Genomic DNA, 24,989 nt, shown 5'->3' with positions numbered 1-24,989 from the left:
CGTGGGTCCAGTACAAGGACCATACTCTTTACCAAATGTGAAGTGACGCACATACGCCTCAAGTAGTCTCCGGGATGTCTGATTTCTCCAGAATCTCGTCCAACAGTTCAACGAACCTAATAGCCATCTTCTTTCCGCCCGCTTCGTTTGGCTCAACCCTCGCTGTGTAGTCATCGGCCAACTTGCCATCGAGCACCTCAAACAGCGCGCAAGGCACTATCTCCGTACCCTCAATCCGTATTGCTTTCGTCGCCATCTCGTATATCGCTCGAATGGCGGCTTGTAGCTGCCCCGGGTACGAGTTGTATCCTAGCGCCTTGAGCTGCGCATCAGCCCAACTGGTCTGCCCTAGACCCGACTCGAGTGGGAAGTATATCATGCAGACGATGACGGCGCGAGGCTTGGTTTTGGCGGTAAGGCGAGCGATGTAGTCTTGGGTCTTGGTACCGAACATGTGCTTGAAGTACTGCAGTGCGCTTGCGGTACCGCTCTCTAGGCTTTTGCGTTGGCTCAGCCAGGCGAGCTGTAGCATGTGTCGTATCGTGGAAGGGTTCGGGCGCAGCGCAATGTCGTTGGCGCCAACGCTGACGATCAACACGTCGTTCGAACGAATGTTATCGCGAATGAACTCGTCGTGCGGTAGGAGTACGTCGTCGCGATCTCGAAGCATGGATTCTTCTACCGCCGTGTTAATACAAGTCGCACGATGCTCGAGCAGGCTGTTCATCCAGAACGCGACATCTGGCTTCGGAACACAAGGGTGTTTGAATGCTTTATCGTAAATGCCTGGCAGATGGGTTGGAACAATAGAACTAGTCTTGTCAACCCAGTGCTTGTTGTCAAGAGACGAATCCCCAGCCAGATATACGGTTGGTTTGTCCGGCCGTTCTGCGAGCGTCACGTTGCGGAAAGTGGCGAGGTCGTCGACAGGATGGCCCTTCCACTCGAAGTAAAAGCGGGCGCACGAAATGTTTGCCATCGCAAATGGCGATGAGGATGCCATTGTTCGCGAGATGTAGGCTGTCGTCAGGGAGAATAGGCTCCAGTCGGATGACACATGGCAGCAATACGCGACGCTGCCACTACCGCTGTCAGGTGATGTCGTCTACATATCCGAGGAGAACCGCAGAGCTTGTATAGACGCGACTTCGCGCGGTGTTGAAAGTAAGCATCTTCGTGATGCGCGTGTGACGATAGATAATGTGGAAGCTATCGCGTCGAAGATGCGTGTGCGCGCACGGATCCCTGCACTAACGACGTCATCCGGTAGCTGGCCGAGCAGTGTCCAAATCAGGTAGGTCTCGAAAAGACGTAGCGCTGTAGATTACGGTGAGCTTTCACGGGCTTCCAACGTGTCTCGGCAAAGTTGAACGATATGGGCGAATTGGGCGACACGGGCGACGTCCATGGCGGCACGTCGAGGAGTTCAGCATTTCATCACCCATGCTTGAAAATTTGAGGGCAGCATGTTCACGAACTAAACATTGATTATTGATCTATTCAGTAAATCGAGGCGACTTGATGAAGAAAGCAATGCCTATGTCGCATCACTGCACCGAAATGTAGCCAAAAGCTGTTCCTGCATAGCGAACTGCTCGTTTTTGGCAGCGAGCTCGTCGGCCAACGTGCGATGCGCAGGATCCAAGCACTTGGCTTGATTACGGATCTGTGCTTCCAGAGCTTCAGCATGCGCCCGATACTGATGAACGGCCTTGTCTAGCTCGACAACGCGCTTGGTCTTTTCTGCATGGTCCTTCTCGACATCCTCCATGAGGGCTACAAATTGGTTGGCAATCTCTTTGGGCCCTTTGATGTCGACTTTGGAAGTCGAAGACATGGCGCTTTTGACGCGCTGGAACAAAGAGTAGTTGCGCTTGTTGCTTGGTTTGATGTTGATTGTCAAGGCCACGTTGGGTAGGTCGGATGTAGCTCGCGTGTTAGCAGCAGGAGTGGTCACCTTGAATGGTGGGTCGCTGAGGCTGTTAATGGACTTACCAAGATCCTCCAGTCCAGCCAGCATGTCAGGGTTGATTACTGACTTGTTTGCGACAATTGGCGTGCGTGGAGAGGACGAAACATTTTGTAGATCGGAGAGAGTCAGTGTACATTTGTTCCTTGTTTCTTGTTCCTGATCCAGAGCCTTCAGTGTGGATATGACACACACGAGCTTTGACTCCAACTCGGTACACTCCAGCGAAAGGCTATGATTTTCTGAGGTCAAGCCTTCAACTTCCAGCTCTAGGGCACGCAGCTCGGCTTTGTTGTCTTCAGGAGCGATGGGAGTAATGCAGACATTTGTCAAAGGACCAAAGGAAAGAGATTGTGTTGCCGTGTCGTCGAGATCGATTTCATGGAACTCGCTGGAAGCAAAATGCTGTTCGGCGCGTAAACTGCCAATGACTTCTTTGAGATAATTAACTTCGTTGTGGTGTCGCTCATTCTCATCTCTCAGTTCCCGGATACATTCCAAATCCGTCGCCTGGCCATCAGTCAGATCTGCATTAGCCTTCGCAAGATGACGAAATCCTTCTGCTTCTGCTTCGGCAGCGGCCAGTAGTTCTTGAGCATCCACAAGCTGCTGGGATATAAGCTTTTGGTGCTCCTCGCAGCCGTGCTCGTGATGCATATCTGTTGGGCGGCGGTTGGCTAGCCTAGTCTGGGCGCCGCGATACGCGTTCTCAGGAGGAGGCTTGAGGTTAGATAATCGAGCTTCCAGTTGGTCGATCCTAGTATCCTTGGCACCGAGTTCGGTTTGTAGCTGAGCGATGACGAGCGTTGCTTCTTGGTCCTCCTTGGTACGCTTCTCCGTTGTTTTCCTACGAACAACTTCTTTTTCCATCTCGCGAAGCTTCTGCTCACTGTCTTCTCGCAGTTTGGCCATCTTGACCTCGAGGGCTTTGAAGTCTCTGGACTGTTTATTGGACGCACTGGTCATGTCATAGATCTCATCTTTCTTCTTTGCTACTTCGTTCTTGTAGAATTGGAGTTCGTGAGAAACTTCGTTACGCATGTTCGTAGCCAGAGCCGAAGAACTTTCAAGTTCGGCGACTCTCGCTCTCAGTTCTGCGACTTCCAGACCTTGCTCAGAGAGCATGCTATCGTGACGCGAAGCCATGGCGATTTTCTCCTCGGGGTCATTGGGGATGAAAGGCGAAGTCGGCGGTGCTGAGTCTTGGTCAGACATCTCTACACTGCTCGTACCCACGCGGAGGCTTTTGGTCGGAAAGTCTAGGTCAATCCAGGGATGTGCACTTCAGTCCAACAGGTCTCGCATTGTAAATTCAGGCGAACGCCATATCGCTTCATTGTACTCGTCACAGGGTACTGGTGCACAGCACAAGAACTCTTCGACCAGATCCTCGCGGTATGTTGTAGCAACAATGCAACAGCGAAACCGTTGCTAGAGCTAGACGACCTGTGCATCACGGGCCGCGGCGATGCTGATTGCGCTAGGTATCCTCATGCCACTATAGGTCACAGAACATCATTCGATAGAGGCTGACGCTTCACATAGCCTCACGACTCCGTGATGAAATGCCGCTGTACGTTCGTTGAAGAACATTGACCCGGTTCGTTGCATCGATTTGGTGAATTGATCAGAGTTGGGCCATGCAATGCACTTCTGTGCATCTCGGAGCGCACTGCGAATGTTGAAGAACCACAAAGCCAGCAGTCTAGTAGGCGGTGTATACGTGATGCGGCGCTGGGCTGCATCTGCCGTGTTGCCGGCATATCCTTGGCCGCGTCACGTCGCAGGCTGTGGAAAATGAAACCGTGCACCGCCACATATGTTTGACGACGCTGCCCAAACACCGAGCGTGGGACCTTTGTGTTGAAACAAGACGCTCGACGCGTCCGAAAATAAAGCTGTCAAGTTACAGATTATTTTGAGATGAAGGAACGCGAAGATTGATTGCAGTGCGGGGGACAAGGCCAGGACAAAGAGGAGAAGATGCGAGAAGGTTGTGCAACACGTCGCATCGCCAGCGGCACTAAGAGCTGGGATCGCGGCGACTGACCAATCATGGACGCGACATGTGGCTCCCTGATCATGCGCCACTGCGAGTGACGTCGGTTTCAGGGAAATCAAGAAGGGACAAGGTCGTGGCAGCATCATCGCCTGCCAGCCTGTGCGGAGGCATAAAGAACCAGGCCGCCGCTGTGTTGCAGGCCTCATCGAGCCTCTCTACACCCAACTGCTGCAAACAACAAATACCATCGACTTTCGGTAGCGAAGATATCTGCAGCCACAATCTGCCTACCCGCTCCGTAGCCCCTGCAGCCATCCATCGCGTAGCCGTAGCGCCTATCTACTATCAAAATGGTCGCACCCGCTCTTGTCCTAGGCCTGCGCGGCGTACAAGTCGTCTTCAGCATCATCGTGCTGGGTCTTACAGCCTACAGTATGTTGCACACAGACCGCGCGATGCCGTAGCGTTACTAACATATCTTCAGTTGTTGATGCCTACGTCACCTGGGTGCCGGCGAGCGTCGCCTTCATGCTCTTCACTTCCATCTGGACCCTCCTGGCTGTCGCATATCTCGTCCTAGCACCAGCTCGCTTCCCCGCTGCAGCCCACAAGTTTGCCATTGGCGGAGTTGAGTTCATTACCATGATCTTCTGGTTCGCCGCTTTCGTTGCAGTGGCCACTCGATGGGGTAACAACTGGTGGGCTGGCCGCCAAGGCACCTTCTACAGCTGCGGAGTCGCTGCGATCGTCTTCTCTGCTTTCAACTGGTATGGATCCTCAATTCTCACCCGCGACTGTGTACTGACATACCACAGGGTTGCCTTTGTTGCTTCGACCGTGCTTGCGGCGCTGCACATCCGCAGCTCCCCCAGGAATGACACCGCTCCTGCGCCGAACATGGCCGGCGTCTGAACGACGATTCTCTGTCGCGCGATACGGTCCAGACCAGCTCTTGGTCTTATAACTCATGATACCCATATCTTTCCTAATCTTACTCTTGTACACGCGGCTAGAATGTAATGTCCAGCGTGGCGTTCGTGTTATGTGCGGTGCGTCCGAACCCCCGATACCACGTTTATGATACATGCTCTTAAAGCGTCCCGAATAATGAGATTCTTGACTTTGATCTACTAGTTGCCGATGTCAGCTACAGTTTTGGTGATGATTGCCACGACGGGCCTGCGGCAACCGCGACAGACAGCGCCCCACCTTTAGCGACGCCGCCGGCCACCAACCTGGAGATCGTCGACCCTGCTTGGAGCAATCGACGCTTGCTGCAGAACTTTGTCAACTCCAGATATTCGCCTCTCATCTCACTTAAGCCGTTTTCCTTTTTCGCTGTCTCTCCCAAAAATGCGTCGGCTACAAACAAGCGGTGCGCTACCCGACGCGAGTCATCATTTCCTCCTCCACGCATCCATGCGAATCAGCAACGAAGCCAGCGCTGGTCGTAGGCCCTTGGCCAATGCCGCATTTACGACTACCACCCGCCAAGTTTCCGGGAAGTCTGACCGACAGTCGAAGCGCGTACCGTGGATGCCGTCCATACTCAGCAACAAGAGGGAATGCCTTGTGGAGATCTCTTACCTTAAGTACCGCTTGGCTGGGATGCGGTACATCCGACTCTTCCTGAGTGTTGTTGGACATTGATGAAGCACCCACCAGGAATCAGGATTACCATGCATTGGGGCTAACCTCGCCCGGGAAGGACTCGGTGGCTGGCCCACTCACTCTATCTGTCTCGCGTGCATGTTTGGAGCAATCCCACGCGCTTCCCGTCGATGAAGTACCCACACACGGACGTATTGCTTCAAAAACATCAAGCTACGGGCTTGGTCTAGTTGGTTGTGGGCTCTATACGAATTTGATTGCCATGCTGACGCCCCGACGCTGTCCCAGGGCGTGATACTCGTGCATCAACCCCCGCCTGTCGCTTCGGTAGCTACGACACGAGCATTTGCCGCGTTCAAGCCATCGCTACCGCTTAATCCTCCTGATATTCGCGCTTAGTGCGTGCGCCTCTGGATGATCATGAGCCGATGCTGGATGCTTGTATCATTGAACTGGACAGAATCCTCAAGTCCTGACAATACTACTGTCCTCTCCAGGGCGGGATCTGACAAGCAAATCATCACACGTCTCATCAATTTTGTAGTTGGACCCCAAATCCGTTCGTGCCTTGCGAGATTGACCGTTAATTCGCCATAGGACAAGATCCACGGTGTCGGGTCAACATTTCCTGTCCGTGCCGTCGGAAGAGCACGAGTAGGCGCTGCCTCGCTAAAAGTGCCACTGCAACTTCGAAGTGCAACACGAGAGCAGGTCACGTACCAGCCAACAGGTTAAACACAGGCTCGAAAAATGCACTTGCAAGCAGCAAGGCGTTCGTTCGGGCTCTTCTGAGCTTTGTTCGGGATGATTAACACCCGATAATTGGAGGAACAAGCCCAATTTAACCGGCTGCCAAGGTATGCAGCTAACGCGCCGCGACGCTTACCCAATATAAGATGCAGGTTCGGTATTACGGTCGTGTTCTCCGCCTTAGCCTAGGTAGGCTACGGAGCATCTGGGGTAAAGAGCCGGGGTAGTGGACCGCCCTTGGGCCACGCCGTATTATAAAGGGTAAACCCCAATGTGCTCGAGCACCAGCAGCCTCCAGCGCATCCAACACCGGCATCATGGGTCTCCTCAAAGCTCAGGATGGTACTTCCGACCCCATCATCACCCGCATGGTGGAGCAGGACAAGGTGCGATGGTGGAAGAAACCGAATCTGCGCATCATGTACATCTGGCTCTTCTGCTGCTGCATGGGTGTTGAGATTACCTCTGGTTTCGACTCTCAGCTCATCGGCACACTTCAGTTTTCCGTTCCATTTAACACATGTAAGTCAAAACTGTTGCAGCTTTAGATCCACAAGGCTGACAGTCTCAGATTTCGGAGAAGGCTACAAGGACTCAGATGGCGAAGCCAGCATCGAACCCAAAATCATCGGTTTCATGTCCTCATGCTACCAGCTCGGTTCCATTCTTGCAGTTCCGGTCGCACCCTGGTTGAGCCAAAAGTACGGTAGACGCATGTCTATCTTCGTTGGTTCCGTCATTATGGTCATCGGCGCTTTGTTGCAAGGTTTTGCTCAGCACAGTACGTACACACCCCATCCACATGAACAAAGGCGTATCTGACGTATCATCAGTTGGGATGTACATCATCGCACGTATGCTGCTTGGTTTCGGTATCCTCTTCGCCATCGTCTCCGGTTCTTCCCTGATCGGAGAGTTGGCTTATCCCAAGGAACGCCCATTCATGACCTCGCTCTTCAACGCATCTTACTTCATCGGATCCATCCTTGCCGCTGCCATCTCAATCAAGACAACGGAGATGGTTGGAAACTGGGGCTGGCGAGCACCATCTCTGCTGCAGATCTGCCCGTCCATCCTCCAGATTTGCACTGTTTTGTACGTTTCTTCGAACGAGTTTAGAGTTCCGCACTGACTTTATTAGCCTGCTACCCGAGAGCCCACGTTGGCTTGTCAGTCGTGATCGCGACGATGAAGCTTTCGCCGTTTTGACCAAATACCATGCCGAAGGAGACGCCAACTCCATCCTCGTACAAGCCGAGATGGCCCAGATCCGATCCACAATCAAACTCGAGATGGAGAACTCAAGCCGCTCGTGGATGGACATGGTTCGTACACCTGGTATGCGACGCCGTGTCTTCATCTCTTGCTTCCTCGGTCTCTTCACCCAGATGAGCGGAAACACTTTGATCTCGTACTACCAAAATCTTCTATTCAAGATGATGGGATACACCACCAAGTACGCCAAGACGCGCATCAACATCGCCAACCAATGCTGGAGTTTGATCAACGGTGTCACTATCGCTCTCGTCGTCACTCGATTCCGCCGTCGCTGGATGTTCATGCTTTCCGCTGGATCCATGACTATGGTCTTCATGGCCATGACCATCGCTTTCCAGCGTCTCCAAGTCGCCGATGCCAACGGCACCAAAAACCAGGCTGCGCAAATCGCCTCGCTCGTCTTCTTCTTTGCATACTCGCCCTGCTACAACATCGGTAACAACTCGCTCACATACACTTACCTCGTCGAACTCTTCCCCTACGCCCAGCGTACCATGGGTATCGGTGTCGAGCAAATGTTCGGCAAGCTCGCCGGATTCTTCTCCGTCTACGTCAACCCTATCGCTCTTGACGCGATTCAGTGGAAGTACTTTGCCATTTACTGCGGATGGATCACATTCGAGTTCTGCTTCGTCTACCTTATGTACCCTGAAACGTACAACCGCACGCTCGAGGAGCTTGCTTTCTGTAAGTACATGACGAGGACGACTTTTATAGAGCTACCACTAACTTTTTCGCAGTGTTCGAAGACAAGGAGTTTGCCGACGAGGCTGTCAGAGCTGTCGAGAAGACCGTCAACCACGGCCACGACGACGGAACGGTTACCGAGCACGGCAAGATGGAGACCACTACCATCGAGCGCACTGCTTAGGCCGTGTCTTGTCAATAGTCTGTCGCTGTCCATCAGTCTTCGCTACATAGCGTACGCGCCTGAAGCTATTGTTGCTTCGGTGAATCTAAACAAGTTTCGCGTCCACGATTATGCCGATTGCTTAATGTTGATGTCCATTACTTTTTTTATCACGCTTTTCAGAAAACGCGCATCAATCTGATCGTAATAAAAGAACCAGCATGATGAAAACTAATGTAGGTAGCGCGATGGTTGCAATAAGCATTCCAAGGTTGGTGGCGGAACTCAGGTCTTGACGCCACGGAATTTCGATTCGCCGCGCCACACTAAGCTCATCAAGCACACGCCACCCGCCATCTCAACCTTGAACTTCATCGTCCCTTATTTTCACCTTTTTCATTGTCCTTTGTTTGCTCATGTCATTTTTTCCGGACATGGCATGACCCTCACCATCCTCTTCACTCTACTATTTCACACGTCACTTTCATCTTCTTCCGTATTCTGCTCGGTCCCGACTCGTACATTACTCTCCCGCTCGGTGATTACGATGACGTCGTCATGACCAGCTAGCTCTCTTTCACCGATGTCTAGATGCGCTTTCTCTGGGTCTACAGGTCTTCCTTTGAACTCTTTGCCTTTCCCTCGCCTTGCGCTGTGATGCATGTTCTCTTCTTCTCGTGCTCTGAGAGCGTCGAGATCTTTGAGCCGTTGGCTGAAACGCGTGGTTCGTGCAGACGGCTTCGTTTTGGTCTTGGGTGAAGGCATGTCTGGGGCTTTCTCAGCCACAGTGTTATCCCTCGCTTCGTCGATGCGCGTTGAAATGTCTGTGTGGGTGTCAGTCGAACTTGCAGACTGGGCTACATCAGAATCGTCTTTTTCTGAGTCCACTTCAGATCCGGCATCTTCAGGGCTCTCATCGTCTTGGTCCTCATCTTCGGAATTCTCGTCGTTCGTATCGCCTCCACCGTCACTATCCAAGTCGCTGGTAGTACCGTAGAGCACGTGTTCTACTGCCCTGAACTGTCTCCTTATCCTGTGAAAGTACCATCGATTCGCGTCGGCGTCGTGCTTTTTATCGATCCTTGTCTTCCAGACCACCATCGCATTACGGAATGTTGTGTAAACAGTACTGGTGCGGTCTACGATGGGTTCTGTATTTTCCAGAGCGTAGAGGAGGTGCGCAACGGTCTCTTTGATAGGTTTGGTAGTGCATTTTTCGTGGTAAAGATTGAAAGCTTCTATATCTCGTCTAAAGTCAATCGGTGGAGTAGGTTGGGTGAAGGCCGCCATCTGAGCAAGCTTGTGTAGATCTTACACCTCTTCAATAAGGTTATGAAGATTGTTGATCTAAGGAGAAACAAGGTTATGTATGAGGGTAAGGTCAACATGTTTGCTACTTGCAAGACTTCCAAGGTTGTCAAAACCGCACATACAGTGAACAATGAGCTCATCAAAGTTCAGCACGTAGCGTGCCTGAATGTCGCAATCAACTAGCAGCATGACATTGTATTGTGCATGGCACTGATAGAAGAACAGATAACGGAAAGATGTAGCGACGAGCTCAGACCGAGCAGCACAGAATGCAAACGAAACTGGCGGTTACCATGGGGACGTGCCCAGGTGAAGAGAGAGAACTCTGCCTTTGCGACTTGCGCGTCGTCAAGCGACCTCCACAACAACCTCACGCCTGCCTCAAAATTTCTTGAAATTTTTGTGGCTCACATACTGATCCGATACTCTCCTCCAGATACTCGTCTCGCCGATCCAATATCAACATGATGGATCTAGCATCCCAACTTCACGAGCAGTTCCGCCTCAGCGGAGGGCAGTCGTTTCTGGCCCAGAACGAGATCGAGGCCACCTTCGCGGTGTTGTACGGTGCGCATTCTCTAAGTATTCGACGTTTGTCTTGTCCGCATACTAACATCAAGTTCCAGGCGAGTCCACCGAGAAGGACCGAAGCGACTTCGACCTGCTGTTCCGCGGTCTGAACCAGGACATGTGGGACCTGCAGCACGAGCTGTCGGTGAACACAGTTGGGTGGTGGTGGGCCGGGGTCGCAGCATCCCGCCTGTACGACCGCCTGAACGGGTTCATGGACAAGAGGGTCAGGGCATTGGCGAACGGCAGCCCCATCCTCGTCAAGGGCTTGCCTCCGACCATGCCAGGTCCGATGCTGTCGAAGTGGGCGAGCGACTACGTCGCCAACTCCCCTGCACCCTCCGCGCCTCTTTCCGCAACACCTCGGAGAAGCAGGATAATCGCCGGGGAGACGAAGACTCGTCGCACGGCCCGCATCCGTCGTGAGAAGCGCGAGCGTAAGGCAGCCGCTCTGGCCAAGGGTGGTGCATAGTACGCTGGTGGATGGCGTTGGCGACTACATGTCGGCCTCAGGATCAGGATACTCGAGCTGTGTAGATGATAAGTACACTACGTAGTCCTATACCATACCCGGACTTACCTCACTGTCCGAGGTCAAGCATTCTCATGTGCTTCCCCATCTTTCCTCGCTTTTCTCAACCTAAGGTACTCCTCCAGTGTAATCTTCCGCACCACTGGAGTGGTTACATCCTCACTGGCGGGAACATTCGTCGTAGTGACATCGCTGCCTGACACTGACTTCATAGCCATACTCGCAGATGGTATAGCGTGGGGCGCTGATGTCGTATCCGGGGTCGGTCCTGCAGTGATCGTCCGCTCACCGTCGCTGTCATGGATTATAACAGGCCCGCTCATATTGAGGGGGATGTCTGTTGCACGAGCCTTTGTAGAGAACAAAACCAGTCGTCTCAAGGTTAGCATGGTCCTCGCTGCCTCTTGCTCTTGCTCGGTGTGACGTTCGCCTGTTCGATCAGGCCTACCAATGCGGTGATCAACCCATCCCATGCGACTCAAACTTTGATGAGGCCTGGTAGTAGCAGCGGTGTTTTGCTGACAGCGATTTGAGATCGTGACAGTGGGAGTATTTGGTGGATTATCCGACATCTCGCCAGCTTTGTAGATTGAATGGAAGAGTTCTATGGTTCATTGAGGGCTAGCCGAGTCAAAGTAGTGGAGAGAATACGGCTGTTCAAGCCACTATATCACAAAGTCTGTCTCGGCTTACGACGGGCTATATTCCCGCCACAGTTAGGCAGATCACTAGAATCGACGTGAATAAGCAATTGATTCTAAAATATCTGTAGTGGATGGCCGCCTAATTTGCAGTGCGTGAATTGAGTGACTGCTTACTAGGTTCAAGAAGGTATGTGCACACATAATTTCCCTAGCAGGATTTGGGCATCTTCTCGTCTTCGAGAAAGGTCTACTCCTCCCATTCATCAACTCCATAAAACTCGCTCCACATATCCTCTTGCTCCATAGCCATCTCTACGTCTTGCTGTGTTCGCGCATGTTCGAGTTCCATTTCTCTGACCCTATCATCTGCAGCATTCTCCTTCGGCCTACTACCAAAACCTTTGTAGCTCTTATGGCCGAAAGTCTTCTCACCAGCAATATCAGCCGGAAAGGCCTTAGGACGACTCGGAGGCTTCAGAAGTGCGTCAAGTTCTTTAGCTTGAAGTCCGGAAGGGCTGTCGTACTTAAACTTGAATTCGTTCGCCGCGGATGGCATGAAACCTTCGCCCTCATCCAGTTTCAAGGGCTCAGGTGCTGGTTGCTCAGATTCGATGGTCTTTGAGCACAAATCTCTACTTCCGGGAGCAGCGGAAGTCTTATTTCGTGTCGAACGACGAAGGGGTGGATCCTCGCGCGTGTTCTCTTTATTAGCCGAGTGGGTCGACTCCAAAGTCCTTCCAGAAGCGGACGGATTCATGAGCCTCTGGACAAAATCCATGCTCTCAGGATCAGCAGTGATGTCACTGTTTGCCATCTCCCTTAGGATGAATGCAGCAGTGAAGTCATCGTTATCCACATCGTGAACAAGCGTGCTGCGCATGGCGCTTTCTTGCTCACCTTGAACAGGGGGTATGTAGCCTTCCTGCCGTTCGAGCTTTGCTAAATATAGGAGTTGCCGTCGACGTTCGAGGTCCTTAGCTTGCTCAAGATCGAAAGCATCCAATGGTTCGTCAGTATCCAGCGATTGCGCTAGGCTGTCTACTTCCCTTACAACCAATATTCTGTCGTTTGTAATTCTTAGTCTTGGCAGCTTCAGAGTAGTGTGTTGTCCATGGAGTCGAGGTAATGCTTCCTGCGCTTTCTGCGAAGTCAGGAGACCCCTGGACTTTGAGGGCCTCTTCCGTGTCTGCTTTACTGGGCCTTCCTGGGCGGGTCTCGCGGACGCTTGTGCCAAAGACTCGGCCAGGGCGGCTTCCAGCTGCTCCTCTTCGGTAAGAACTTGATCCGTAGAAACCTCGTTCACATTGCGTGTAGTACGGCGAACCCATGCAGAAGTTCCACTATGGTGGCTCTTGGATCTTGTAACACGCTGTGAGATATGGGTTGTAGGAGTACTTGAAGGATTGGCATCCTGTCGTTCGGGTAGAGCGGTCTGTTCTTCAGCAGGAGCCACCTCTACTACCGATGTCGAATTCGGATGGCCTGGTTCGGTCTGATTATTTGCCCTTTCTTTTATCGCTCGCCATAGCGAAGTACCTTCTATTAGACGGGGCATGTTTGGTTAGTAGTTGTGCGTTCTTATTGAGAAACAAGAGATTAAACCATGGACTCTAGGCTTTTCAGGACGATTGATATGGGTATTCATTCACATGCGTACCTACTCTGTGACCGCACAGTGCTAACCCCTAGGGCAACAATGGGTGTGAAATAGCTTGAGAAGATAGGTTAGCTGTCCGGTATAAGCTCAGTCACATTAACGCTTACTAGAAAGTGAAGGCATTGTCGGAATCAGGATTCAAGAGAGTCTGCGAGTGCATCTCAACACAACGTCAGACTCTCATCCAGTTCCATTACATAGGGCCTGTTTACCTATATGATTCTCCAGCAAGTTCAGGTCCTGGATGGCTACCCCCGCTGCTTGTAACTCTCAATCATGATCATTCCCGCCACGATAGCCGATGCTCAACTAAGTCCTCCAGGCTCAGCCCAGTCTTGATCTTTCCAAGACCTCGGCTCCCCTTGCATAGTTCGTTCTTTTTGAATGGCCCTCTCAGGAAACGAATCAGGCCAGCCGTCTTTGCGCCAATGCTGCAACCTCCAAGTTGAGTGATAGCTGTATGGATCGTCGTGCCATTCGATGCGTGGCTCTGCATACTGGGGGTCTATGGGCGAGAGTTGTTGCTTGTTCTGGAACACAGAAGCAGAGGGTTGCGCTTTGGTGATTCCTAAGATCACCCTGATCTTGTAGTCTGCCTCCGTAGTTACTTCCAGGCGGTTGCCTTCGCCGATCTTTTCGATGGCTTCGTCGAATACGGAAAGGGCACTGCGGCGGTCTCTTGGTGAGCAGATATCGCTGTCGTGATCGTTTGGTATCTTTTTGGTGAATCGCAGTCGTTTCTCGCGGAGCCCACGGGCTATGGTGGTAACAGGGTCGTCTTCCAGAGGACCTTGATACTGGAAGTCGCTCATAGAGAGGCCGGTTTTCCTGGTCGGTGGGGGATTTGGCGGAGTACGGCGACCACCTGAATCATGTGGGACGCTGTAGGCTTTAGGAGGCATTAGGGATGTAGTATAGCAAAGCGATCCTAGGAGTGGAAGAGAAAGAGAAGGGTGTTAGTAGGCAGAGGTAATGACACACAGCTAGGCAACAAGACTTTATAGGGTCTAGAAAATGAGTGATACTACTGTGTGGTCGCGTGCGATTCTTGATGAACGTGACTGCAAAACAAACGCGCAGTACTAGGATATGAGCATGAAAGCAGTGACGGTTCTTATATTCGACCATCGTCGCAGGACAGGGCAAGAACAGACAACGACACTCGCCGCACGATAGCCACTTCTCAGGTCTTTCATGACGTCATGCCTCGTTCTCAGAGCGGAAGTCGGACCCAGTGTCTCTTGCCCTACTCCGTTTCTTTTGCAGGTACTCAATCCCACTTGAAGAACTTTTCGTCGTTGTTGACCTTGCGCATGAACTTCCTATGGAGATATTAGACTCATTCAGTTGGATCAAAATAGCACACTTACTGCCTCTTGCTCAGCTTCCAAGCTCTGTTTGCGACAGAGCCCGTCAGGGCAGATCGCCTGACAGCATTTCTGCTGAAGATCATGACGAGTGACTGCTTCTCGTTCCTCTCTCCGGCCATCTTCTGATCGCTGGTGCTTTTGGTCTTCTCGCGGAACCCAAAGCTCTTGTAGTAGGCCTTTGTGCCAGGCTTGTTGAACGAGCCGTCATCGAAGCGGAGGTCGGCGGCTTTGAAGGTTTTCGCATCCCTGCCGTAGTGTTTGATGGGATTTGCCTGAGCAGGCGAAACCGAAGACGAAATGGCGAACGAAGGCGGCGCTCGGATTGGAAGGGCCACGGGGCCTTGACCTAGACCTGTGACATTGATGTCAGCATCAGTAGTCGCGGTGGCACGAGTCATGGTGATGTTGAGAGGTTCTGGCGGCGTTGAGGTTAAAGAGGATGCAGAGTGCTGAGATCGCCAGAGACTTAACGATGTATAAGAAAGCCAAGTGAACACCGGTGAAAGGTGCTCGTCCAAATTAGGCCTACATGCAGACACTCTTTCACAGCCATGCACTTACGAAGGAACCGCGACACCCGTACATTGTGTATTCATATCGCACCCTCGATCTATCTTTGAAGCTCAAGCTTGACCAAATATGAACTTCTTCATCACGCACACCTGTCTTCAGCAGGCCACACCTGGCGCTTCCATCGCCATATCTCTTACATGTATTCTGTACTCATCTAGTTATATCGGCCTGAGTCGTTCTAGTCGGGATGTGGTGGTGTAATCTCTTCCACTTCCTCCTCACTGTCGCTGTTGACGTCTTCGTCTCCTTGGGAAGCGCCGACTTCCTATACAATGTTAGCGCCGCGCTGATAAAATTAAGAAAAAGCCAACGTACGTTTCTTTGCGGGGCGGAGGATACGAGACCGCTGGTCGTTGACGGTGGCGGCGGAGACGGAGAGGGTGGAACAGACACGGCGGCAGACGTTCCGATCAAAGGTTGATTACGCTGCGAAGAAATGGCGCTGAAAGGAGGTGACCGCCCGGTAGTCTTTGAATTCAGTCAGCTGGATGCTCTTATACCCATTGCTAAGAAGATACTGACTTGGTGTCCACCTTGGAGCACTGCCTGAACGCTTAAATACGTAGGCAAAGTCGTGGCAAAGGCGCTCTCGATCTCTTTCGCAAGACTCTCTGGTTCACCTTGTCGTGCCTGGCTCTTGTTGATGATGTCTTGAAGAGCTATGGTGATAGCGTTGAGGGCTCCACGAGCTGACTGCTCAACGAGGGCATAGTCTTTGTTCTTATCGTGCGCTACCTACTGCGTTAGATGGCGTCTGGCAACAGTTTATCATTACTTACCGAAGCCGTAAATAGAAGTAAGCACAGTTTCGTCGACATTTGAAGTGTCGTCTACTCCAGGCTCGCCGTTGTCTGCAGCCTCGGAATGATCGGGACTGCTGTCGTCTTCGGGCTCGACGTGTTTTCCAGGCTCACCGCTTTCCGATTCCTCGTTGTCCTCGTCCTCGTCCTCGTCTGAGTCTTGCTCGCTAACGAACTCCTCGTCGAAGCCCTCATCCTCATCGCTGTCATCAGGGGATGGGTCCTCCGCCTGGGTATCGTAGGCATTATCGGTTGCCAGATATTCGTTTCGCCAGTCTTGCCATTCTTGATGGGAACTGAACCCTTCCTCCTGCCATTTTGGACGCTCCCCTTGGCAGTTTGTCGACTCCGGGTTCTGGTCTGACATCTTGAGTCGACTCGAGAAACTGACAGATGGCCCGGGTTGAAGATCTAGTTGAATTGTTTCGAGAGGTTGTTATATAAAGGAGAGCGTGACATTAACAACTATGCTTACTTGCGTGGCGCGATGTTCCAATCTGCAATTGGGCAATACGCGCAACTAATCGCTGTGTCACACCATATTAGATCGAAGGCCGCCAATAGTTCAAGGTAGTGAAATCGCAGGGAGGTCAATGAATAACCCAGTACTCAACCCCCTTTTAGTATAACTGTGTGGCCCACGAGAGAAATGCCTGGAAATGCCTGGTTGGAGGGCTTATAACCACCTTGAAGATTGGCTCGCGGTTTGCTACATGGGAGTGGATCGTCAAGTAAACACTGACACTTCCACAGCAAGCAGATACTGTGTGACTGCCGCGGAAAACAGCAACCGGTCAAGCGGTCGCACCATTGAGTGACTTTCTGACCACTTTGGCATTTACTTTTCCTGAAAGATCGTATTGACGCAGGCGGACGTATACATCTGCTTGATGGTTTGCCTGATCGAGGTGAGTGGCTACGAGGTCAGCATCGGTTCCTTCCATATGATCACCACCTGTTGCATCGCGTCTCGAATTCATCACTGCTTGGGACTTTGTTTTCTTCAAGACTCCACAAGATCTTCCATCGTTCACTTTATAGAGACCACCGAACAGGTCCAGGTGAGGGGAAGGTGCTCGCTTCGGTGTTATCGGATATACGGCCGGCCGCTGTGAGCGTACCGTACACGCATCGCGATCACGGAATCATGGCCAGTTCGGGCTGCAGAAGCTATACTGAGTACCGGAGCTGATGGAATGTGACGAGGAGAGGGATGGTAGACGCAGGGAGTCGTAGCGGCGATCTGGTGATCGTCGGAGATTGCCAGCTGTTCCTCCGATGCATCGCCAAGAGGGCAGGAACGCCTCATGCGGCGTCTCTCGCCGTTGCACTATGTAGTTCGCGTCTTGGAAGGGGAATGTCTTGTCGATGCTGTAAATGTAGGTCTCAAAGCCATGCTCCACTGATGCCCCCGCGACGCGTGTCCCTCAGCAATACGAGGCCGCGCCACACCAGGCCTGTTCCACGCGTCTCGGTCGGGCCTAGGCTCCCCTGAATGCGGGCGGACGTTCGCAACGCGCTTTTTCTCAAACATGGATCGGGCCATTGCGATGGGGTGAAACACGTTGTGGCCATCTTCGATCTTGATCTCTGTACTCTCCTTTAGCTACTAATCCGACAGATGCCACACAGCAAACGCTAGCGACCATGTCGTCCTACCGGAAGCACATGCCGCGCCCGGCCCGCCTCGTCTTCAGCGTCATCCTCATATATGCCTTCTTCTGGGTCAAGGGCTGGCCGCGCACCTACGACGACGAAGAGCTGCCGCCGAGCAAGCGCCCGCAGCAAGAGTCCAACCTCGGCCCGCACCAAGTCGACCACGACCAGCTTGTCGTCGCCGTCACCACGACCGCAAACGACGTCTACAACAAAGTCACGCCTCTGATCCTCAACACCAACGAACAAGACCACGGCACGCTCCTGCTGTTTTCGGACCTACAGACTCAGATCGGAAGATGGCCTGTCTTCGACGTCATCTGGCGTTACAAATCCGACTTCATACAGAAGACGAAGCAGCTGGAGCGATACCGCGCTCAGGTCGACTATGCGCGGAGGAGCATACCCCTGGCCAAGTTGAAGAAGGAGGATCCAGAAGAAGAGAAGAGGGAGATGGAGATTCTGGACAAGTACAAGATACTGGAGACAATGGCGTCTGCGTGGGAGTACAGGCCAGACCGCAGCTGGTATGTCTTCGCCGGCGATGAGACGTACGTCAACAGGCCGAACCTACTCGATTGGCTGAGCCAACACGACCCAGACGCGAAGCACTTCTTTGGCAACCCACCTGCCCCAGCGACGGCGCGCGTCCCCGATCCCTTCGCCGCCGGAGGCACGTCGTTCATCCTCTCGCGAGGAGTCATGCTGGAGCTGTTCAAGAAGCGCAAAGACTTTATCCAGAACTGGCGGGAGCAGATCGCGGACCACACGACAGCTTTCGACCTCGTCGCCAGCGCGCTGCAGGCCGAGGTAAAAATCACCTTCACCACAGTCTGGCCCAGCATCTCTGGATTCGACCCAAGCACTGTGCCTTTCTCGCCTGCCATATGGTGTGAGCCTATCTTATTGATGCACCACATATCACCGGACATCGGCAGTGATCTGCTCAGATTGGAGAAGGACCGACCCTCGGACCAGCCCACCCTGCGCTTTGCAGATCTGTGGTATCGCTTCATGACCCCGGAAGATTTGAACTACACACGCAATGACTGGGACAACCTATCCTCCGAATCCTCGAACAATCGATGGAATATCCTTTTCCAAGGCGGCGAACATCAGGACGCCGATCGCGCTGGGAACGGAGAAGCGTCGCCGGAGGCATGCCAAGAGTCCTGCGACAACAGCAAATACTGCGTCCAGTGGTCCTACTCCTCGGTTAATCAGAGGAATTGGAACGAGAACCCGCCGACTAAGTGTCACCTTAGCAGCAGTATACGCTTTGGGACACATAAGGAGCCACAAAAGTTAAACATCGATGGAGAAAGGGTCACACTCACCTGGAAAAGCGGATGGAAGAAGGACAAGTTCAGTAAATGGACCAAGCAGCAAAGGTGCAAGGAGCAACAGCAGTAGCTCCGTAGTCTCGTCGTTTTTAGCGTTCTAGCGGTATTCTTATCTCTCAAATCTCAGCCCGGCTGTGTTCCTATCTCCAGTGCTTCTTGTAGTTTGGCCAAGCCCGCTTCAGTTCCGCCTCAATCCGTTCACCCCAGCTCTCCTGCCTGGTCTTGACTACGATCAGGAGCCGTTGCAGGATGTGTGCAACCTTGACTTCATCGACCCCAGCACCCAGGCCCCTCATCACCGCGCCCACCGTGACGTCCGTCTCGTCTCCAGAACCCACGTTGTCTTCGACGTCGCCATCGTGCGAACTCAAGGCCTTTCCGACGTTCCTCTCCATCTCCTCACCCAGTCCCGAAACCACAGGCTCATCATCCAGGACCCCAAGGCCCAGACCAACTTTCCTCGAAGCCATCTCCAGATCTTGGAACCAACCCTTCTTCGCATTCACCACGTCTGCATACCCGGCGGCGACGAAGTAGAATCCGCACAGTGCCTTCAAATTATGCAGACCCGGGCGCTCGACATTCTCTTGCAGATGCGCCCAAATGCTTGTCAGGGCGAGGCGCTCGTTATCGCGTCGCGAGAGACTGATGCTGCGGCGGAAGAGCTGAATGTTGCCCTCGCTTGTCATGTATGCCGAGACTTTGTGGGTGATGTCGTCGACGACAATGTGACCGAGGAAGAGGGAGTGCGAGGAGAAGCCGACACGGTCGTAGTCAGGCCGCTCCCAGGGCATGTCGTCGACATCGAGGAGCGCGTTGTAGGCGTCAGGGAAGCTTTGCTCCGCGATCTTGACAATTTCGTCGTAGATGTAGGCGCCCGGGGGCTGTGTTTTCGCGTTTGCGGCCATCGCGGAGGGTATGTAGTTGGTAAAAGGATGGCAGAAGCTGAGATCAAAGGTCAAAAACAATAGAGCTAGTAAATCTCAATTCGAAGTCACGGTGAGTTGCGTTTGCAGTGTGACATCATTGCCGCATTTGGTCCAAAAAGTGAAGGTGAAAGCGCATTCTGGGGAGCAAAAAAGAGCAAAAAGGTAAACCTAGTGGAAGTATCTCCATAAGACCGCACTTTAGGGGTATCGAACTGCGAGCCGATAGAGAGCTTTTTGAATCAGTGGTAGTATCGCCATAGACGGCTCACTCTCAGCTATGTGTGCTGTTCGATGGGAGATTTCAGATTTAAATTGTATATATAATTATCTCAATAGCCAAAAGCTAATAGAAATAATAATTCAACTACCTAAGCCTCATATGCTGTCGCAATAAACGCGTAAATACACAACCACTAGATAGGACGTCATTCAAGAATGCCATAGAAGGTGTCGCACGCGAGTACTCCAGTGCACGTGCACGTGTTCACGCTAGCGGCAGTGGACCGCCTGATCCTTCCCGGAACAAGCAACGCTTCTGCGACCTGCATCTTCTTAGCCTTATCATCAATACCCCGTCCATTGCGATATATCTTGCTGTAGTCCAGAGTAGTATGCACCAGACTTCTCCGCATGCTTTGTCATATATCTTGAGTGCAGGGGGTCGAGCCTCCGGCGACGCGTTGTAGCTCAGACGCGCCAGCATCATCGCGCGACTTGCTGGCAACAAGGCCCGTGATCCTTGACAAACAATTGACCAGACATCGGATGCGCTGGAACGCGACACAGACGGCTATCCTCGGCGACTTATCACCTTCCACAAAAACCGGAAAATGTCCCTCCAGACAATTCGAAAGCTAATGGCCAAGGCCGGCGCCGACTCCTGCATGGATGCACTGCCATCAGCGGATTCCCTGACCTGGATTGAAAATGCACTGGATGAGGCGGAATCCCCAAGTCTGTTGATCGGAAACGTAGGCAACCGCAACGTGCTGACTTATCTGCTGCCATCCGGCGGTGGTTGGGAGGTTCGCTACTGCCTCAGATCCATTGGCGATGACCGCGCGACCTCGACGCTGCCATCAATCACCGGAGATGAAGCCATGACGAAGCCTCTCATCGTTCCGTTCAAATACTTCACAGATGGAACGAAGACCAAGAAGCGAATGCTTAGCATGATTATACGTTACTACTTCCTTTTGCAAGGTCATATAAGCAAAATCGATGCGTGGAACGATGACTTTAGTCGGCGGTTATCGTCTGTGCTGAGAAAGGTCTACGGGAATACCGATGGAAGCCATGGGACCTATAAGCACCCCCAAGAAACAGGCGAGACCGTGGAGGAAAGCTCAGAGCCGGAAGACATGGAAAGCCCGAATGGATTGCTGCCTGCCAACCGAAATGGCTTGGTAAACGCACCTGAGAGCAACGTCACATACGATACCCCACATGGTATGAGCTGGGACGGAAATCCGGATTTGCAACTACTATGGTCATACCTTGCTGAGCGCGGCGCGTTGCGACTCTTGGAGAACATTCCTGATGCTCATGACATGGAATTCTTGGATCAGACGTACATCCTAGAAGCCCAACCGAAGAAATTATTCGTCGGAACCCATGCGAAGACAGAGCACAGAATCTATGCCTACATGGTACGAATAGCGCAACGGGGTTTCCATGAGATCCGATTTTACCTGGAAAGCGCTCGTGGTACCTACGCGTCAATGTCCGCCGAAGCTACAGGGAAGCAGCGCATCTTGCACCCTTTCAGCAAAACTTACCCCAGAAGTACCGGTCCAAGCGACCCACCTGACAAAGCCAGGTTGACGCTTATGGTCAAGTGGTATTTCATCGCAGCTGGAATTGCTACGGACTGCGTTTTACACGAAACCAAGGCCTACCCCGAGCGTCTCCGCTGCGCACTGGAGTACATCTCTGATCAGATGGGCCCTAGCGCCTTCAAATCATCGGGTACCGTACCAGTGGATGACAGTATAGCAGATGAGAGTAGCGAAAGCTCCTACACCCCAGAGAAGGCGAACACCCAGTCGACGCTGGCAAATGAACCCACGCCTAAAGCGCCTCGCTTCCCGCAGAGCGTTGCGCGTAAGTCGGCCCCTTCAATCGCACGTCGTACAATCCCTCATGCAACAACAACGCAAAAGCCGCTGCCGAAGACCTCGTTTTCCAAGTCTGCCAGCCCCGAAGCAGATGCAACACCCACAGCCCCGCCGCGCAACTCCAAGCGCTCAGCCGAAGATGAAGAGTTCGATGCCCTCACCAGGCTGGTCATGCAGCAAAATGCTCTGACGAAGGACCTTAATAATGTTGATCACGAATTGGAGGTTATGGATGCGCGTTTCGAGGCTTTCCAGGAGAAATGGAAACGAGAGCGCGCAGAGTTGGAGAAGAAGAGAGACGAGATCGAAGAACGCAGGGCTGAGGTGAGGAACATGTTCAAGAGGCGGAGGACGCTCGATGTGGAGAGTGACTAATAAGAGCGTGTGATGGGCGGTCACTTGTGCGAACCATGGTTGAGCTCTCAGAATAACGAGAACTCTGGTTAGTTATGCGAATTCCGGTATATAGGCGCTTGAATGCAGCCCCATACATTCTTGATACGAATTATCTTCCATCCTTGCTGGGTATTCTTCTTAACAACCCGCTCGCCTATTGCACATTCAGCTCGAATATCAGTCGCCATGAACCTGAATCAACTCCTCAACCCGAACACACCGCCGCAGCGGCTGCTGAAGTCTACATGTGTTTCAAAGAGCGCTTCCCTGCACTCTCAAAGCAAGACCGCTGCGTCGCAGCAGACGGCGAGCCCTCCAGTATGTCAAGTGACGTCGCGAGTCACCCAAGATTGCTTGCCTCTCGACTCCGCGGTCAAGCCAGTAGCGTGCCCTACTGAAAACCGACCTGAAGTGACTGAAGAGCCTTATGCCCAACCCTCGCAGAAGACGACAGCACATTATGGTCCTTGTAGGGCTTCTTCACCTGCAAAACTACCACATACTCTGAACTTCTCAACGGCAGTCGCACCCCGACTTGAGCAAACACCCATAAGAGATGTGGACACACCGCCTGTTGCCGCGACTAGTGTTACTTCTACTCCCATCATCAAGAAAACAAGGAAAGCGGTCAAGCAGACTCCAAAACGTCGCAAGAAAGAGGAAAACCCCGCTTCCGTCACCGCAGAACTGTCGCACGAATCGACAAGTCTTCGCACTCCGTTTCGTCTACTACTACCCAAAGATGCAAACGTACCCAAGACCAATCTGGCTACACCTCCCGAGCGGGCTAGTTGCCCTGTAGCTCGGGTTCCAGACCTAGATGCTGGACCACGTAAACTTATTCAAGAAGTACTGCAACATCCACTGGACCTACCTGTTCCGGACTCAAACGAAGCGAAAAGCAAGAAGCGCAAACGGGCAACACCCAAACGGTACAAAGCTTCAGATTCAGCCCCTACAGATCACCTCGCCCGGCGTAAATGTTATGGAAAAACGGAGATTGTGACGTTGAATGGTTGGGTAGCGTTCAGGAGGGTAGCGGCGTAGGCGTAAGGCAAGGATGGTGGAGCAAACGGTTCTCGCGGTGACGCAGACTCCAATCATCTCGCAGTATAGTGAACCCTTTGGGGGTTATATTGATATCTTGCCTCCGCAGAAACAATAGAAATTCGAGGTCACCTCGACTGGCGGTCACCTCAGATGCGCTGGGCCCATCCATTCAATTATATACATATCTCATACCCTCCCCTCAATGACACTTCCTTCACCCACCTCCTACATCCGCTCCCTAACATTTGACACCGTCATGTCAGCTGTGCCGAGGCGAGCCCAAAAGACCCGCGTGGTGGATATCAGCGACTCATCAAGCCAGGCATCCGAAGACAACAGCCCCCCAGCCAAGATCGACCCCAAGGCCAACAGAGTCCGTCAACACTACGCAGCCATGAATCCCGATCGACCTAACGCAGAAACGAACGGAAAGTATGGAATGTTCTCTCAGGTTGACCCACGTCTTCCACCGCCTGCGACTCCGAGCAAGACGGTCGCGAAGCGCAAGAGAGCGACCATGGATGAGATGGGTAGTAACAAGAAGTCAGAGATGAAAGACATGTCAGGAGAGCGAGAGCAGAGTCCACTGTTCGAGCCGGAGTCTAGTGGACAGCAGGATGCAGACACCGTTATGCTGAGTCCGCCTTCGACGCCATCGACCAACGTGCGTCTGCCAAGCCGTAAAAAGGGAAAGAGTACTGCCACCCCCGTCTCTACCGTCTTCGCTCTCGGTCGCCGTAGGCACAAGCCCATTGTCATCGAAAGCGGATCTTCAGGCTCTGACTCTGATTCCGACTCTGACTCCGACACAAACTCTAACATCGTCGTAGCTACACAAGACAACCTCACGACCAAGGCCATCAAAGACCTCATCGCTACTTCTGCCATGCCTGGAGATGTCTCAGTCGTCGATGAGTACATCAGTATTCTCAAGGATATAGCTACTCACTCCTCCGAGACCGCTAAGCATTATCAGGTTATTGAAACACTCGCCGAAGAAGAAGAAGACATATCTCTCGCTCTCGACGGACTTGCCGACGAAGAGGAACAGGAGTATACCGCCATTGCGCAAGCATGCGCTCAGGGAATACAGAACGACATGCAAGATCCGATCGTGATTGCTGAGATGTCCACCATCCAAGCTGCAATCACTAAGCGTAACGAAGAAGCTGAGAAGGCGCGCCGAGCTGTACCTGAGATCATGGCGAACAGGAAGGAAGTGCTAGAAGCGGAGAAGTCACAAGCACGCTACAAGAGAGAGACTTTGGAAGAGGAGAGAACAGACTCCGGATGGGAGATATTGCAAGAGAGGAAGTCGGAGTTGGAGAATCGGGGTGGCATGGCCATGGCATTTGAGCTGGGCAAGAGGTCGGGCAAGTAAGAAGGCGCAAGGCAACCTCGGTGAGCTCGCATGATGCGCTATGTCTAAACCTGCATCTCAAGGATGTGACATGTCATCTGCACAATCATGGGCTTGACGAGTGTTATCTGGGCTGGAAGACTTCTCGTCTCAGTAAAAGCAGAGATGATGCGGAGACTACATGTACCTATCAATTAGCAACATCTAGGACTCACACGGGC

General features: G+C 52.5%; 14 protein-coding genes across 14 annotated transcripts; 6 read left to right on the top strand and 8 right to left on the bottom strand.

The window, feature by feature from the left end:
- Positions 1 to 58: 58 nt before the first annotated feature.
- On the bottom strand, positions 59 to 1,059 carry J4E84_009365 (uncharacterized protein; the record flags this gene model as incomplete). Its single annotated transcript, XM_049391928.1, has 2 exons — positions 59 to 1,020; positions 1,056 to 1,059. 2 exons carry the CDS (start codon positions 1,057 to 1,059, stop codon positions 59 to 61), a joined length of 966 nt encoding a protein of 321 aa, XP_049240329.1.
- A 478-nt stretch (positions 1,060 to 1,537) lies between these two features.
- Positions 1,538 to 3,184, bottom strand: J4E84_009364 (uncharacterized protein; the record flags this gene model as incomplete). The annotated part of the gene is made up of 1 exon (XM_049391927.1): positions 1,538 to 3,184. The coding sequence occupies one exon, from the start codon at positions 3,182 to 3,184 to the stop codon at positions 1,538 to 1,540; it is 1,647 nt and encodes a 548-aa protein (XP_049240328.1).
- Positions 3,185 to 4,321: 1,137 nt separating this feature from the next.
- On the top strand, positions 4,322 to 4,883 carry J4E84_009363 (uncharacterized protein; the record flags this gene model as incomplete). Its single annotated transcript, XM_049391926.1, has 3 exons — positions 4,322 to 4,403; positions 4,456 to 4,738; positions 4,787 to 4,883. The coding sequence occupies 3 exons, from the start codon at positions 4,322 to 4,324 to the stop codon at positions 4,881 to 4,883; spliced, it is 462 nt and encodes a 153-aa protein (XP_049240327.1).
- Positions 4,884 to 6,649: 1,766 nt separating this feature from the next.
- On the top strand, positions 6,650 to 8,481 carry J4E84_009362 (uncharacterized protein; the record flags this gene model as incomplete). Its single annotated transcript, XM_049391925.1, has 5 exons — positions 6,650 to 6,854; positions 6,904 to 7,113; positions 7,166 to 7,427; positions 7,474 to 8,297; positions 8,351 to 8,481. 5 exons carry the CDS (start codon positions 6,650 to 6,652, stop codon positions 8,479 to 8,481), a joined length of 1,632 nt encoding a protein of 543 aa, XP_049240326.1.
- A 450-nt stretch (positions 8,482 to 8,931) lies between these two features.
- J4E84_009361 (uncharacterized protein) lies at positions 8,932 to 9,750 on the bottom strand (the record flags this gene model as incomplete). The annotated part of the gene is made up of 1 exon (XM_049391924.1): positions 8,932 to 9,750. The coding sequence occupies one exon, from the start codon at positions 9,748 to 9,750 to the stop codon at positions 8,932 to 8,934; it is 819 nt and encodes a 272-aa protein (XP_049240325.1).
- A 485-nt stretch (positions 9,751 to 10,235) lies between these two features.
- On the top strand, positions 10,236 to 10,813 carry J4E84_009360 (uncharacterized protein; the record flags this gene model as incomplete). The annotated part of the gene is made up of 2 exons (XM_049391923.1): positions 10,236 to 10,338; positions 10,398 to 10,813. The coding sequence occupies 2 exons, from the start codon at positions 10,236 to 10,238 to the stop codon at positions 10,811 to 10,813; spliced, it is 519 nt and encodes a 172-aa protein (XP_049240324.1).
- Positions 10,814 to 11,764: 951 nt separating this feature from the next.
- Positions 11,765 to 13,072, bottom strand: J4E84_009359 (uncharacterized protein; the record flags this gene model as incomplete). The annotated part of the gene is made up of 2 exons (XM_049391922.1): positions 11,765 to 12,999; positions 13,066 to 13,072. 2 exons carry the CDS (start codon positions 13,070 to 13,072, stop codon positions 11,765 to 11,767), a joined length of 1,242 nt encoding a protein of 413 aa, XP_049240323.1.
- A 407-nt stretch (positions 13,073 to 13,479) lies between these two features.
- Positions 13,480 to 13,986, bottom strand: J4E84_009358 (uncharacterized protein; the record flags this gene model as incomplete). The annotated part of the gene is made up of 1 exon (XM_049391921.1): positions 13,480 to 13,986. One exon carries the CDS (start codon positions 13,984 to 13,986, stop codon positions 13,480 to 13,482), a length of 507 nt encoding a protein of 168 aa, XP_049240322.1.
- A 458-nt stretch (positions 13,987 to 14,444) lies between these two features.
- On the bottom strand, positions 14,445 to 14,942 carry J4E84_009357 (uncharacterized protein; the record flags this gene model as incomplete). Its single annotated transcript, XM_049391920.1, has 3 exons — positions 14,445 to 14,496; positions 14,545 to 14,896; positions 14,936 to 14,942. 3 exons carry the CDS (start codon positions 14,940 to 14,942, stop codon positions 14,445 to 14,447), a joined length of 411 nt encoding a protein of 136 aa, XP_049240321.1.
- A 353-nt stretch (positions 14,943 to 15,295) lies between these two features.
- J4E84_009356 (uncharacterized protein) lies at positions 15,296 to 16,284 on the bottom strand (the record flags this gene model as incomplete). Its single annotated transcript, XM_049391919.1, has 4 exons — positions 15,296 to 15,382; positions 15,433 to 15,585; positions 15,640 to 15,848; positions 15,897 to 16,284. 4 exons carry the CDS (start codon positions 16,282 to 16,284, stop codon positions 15,296 to 15,298), a joined length of 837 nt encoding a protein of 278 aa, XP_049240320.1.
- A 1,280-nt stretch (positions 16,285 to 17,564) lies between these two features.
- On the top strand, positions 17,565 to 18,986 carry J4E84_009355 (uncharacterized protein; the record flags this gene model as incomplete). The annotated part of the gene is made up of 1 exon (XM_049391918.1): positions 17,565 to 18,986. One exon carries the CDS (start codon positions 17,565 to 17,567, stop codon positions 18,984 to 18,986), a length of 1,422 nt encoding a protein of 473 aa, XP_049240319.1.
- Positions 18,987 to 19,056: 70 nt separating this feature from the next.
- Positions 19,057 to 19,824, bottom strand: J4E84_009354 (uncharacterized protein; the record flags this gene model as incomplete). The annotated part of the gene is made up of 1 exon (XM_049391917.1): positions 19,057 to 19,824. One exon carries the CDS (start codon positions 19,822 to 19,824, stop codon positions 19,057 to 19,059), a length of 768 nt encoding a protein of 255 aa, XP_049240318.1.
- An 851-nt stretch (positions 19,825 to 20,675) lies between these two features.
- On the top strand, positions 20,676 to 22,337 carry J4E84_009353 (uncharacterized protein; the record flags this gene model as incomplete). Its single annotated transcript, XM_049391916.1, has 1 exon — positions 20,676 to 22,337. The coding sequence occupies one exon, from the start codon at positions 20,676 to 20,678 to the stop codon at positions 22,335 to 22,337; it is 1,662 nt and encodes a 553-aa protein (XP_049240317.1).
- A 1,273-nt stretch (positions 22,338 to 23,610) lies between these two features.
- On the top strand, positions 23,611 to 24,789 carry J4E84_009352 (uncharacterized protein; the record flags this gene model as incomplete). The annotated part of the gene is made up of 1 exon (XM_049391915.1): positions 23,611 to 24,789. One exon carries the CDS (start codon positions 23,611 to 23,613, stop codon positions 24,787 to 24,789), a length of 1,179 nt encoding a protein of 392 aa, XP_049240316.1.
- Between the last annotated feature and the right edge of the window lie 200 nt (positions 24,790 to 24,989).

Source organism: Alternaria hordeiaustralica (assembly GCF_023758085.1).
Source record: "Alternaria hordeiaustralica strain BMP 2776 chromosome Unknown scaffold_28, whole genome shotgun sequence".
In the NCBI taxonomy this organism is placed as follows: domain Eukaryota; kingdom Fungi; phylum Ascomycota; class Dothideomycetes; order Pleosporales; family Pleosporaceae; genus Alternaria; species Alternaria hordeiaustralica.
The sequence above is the reverse complement of the archived record's forward strand: the minus strand, read 5'-3'. Positions and strand labels throughout refer to the sequence as shown.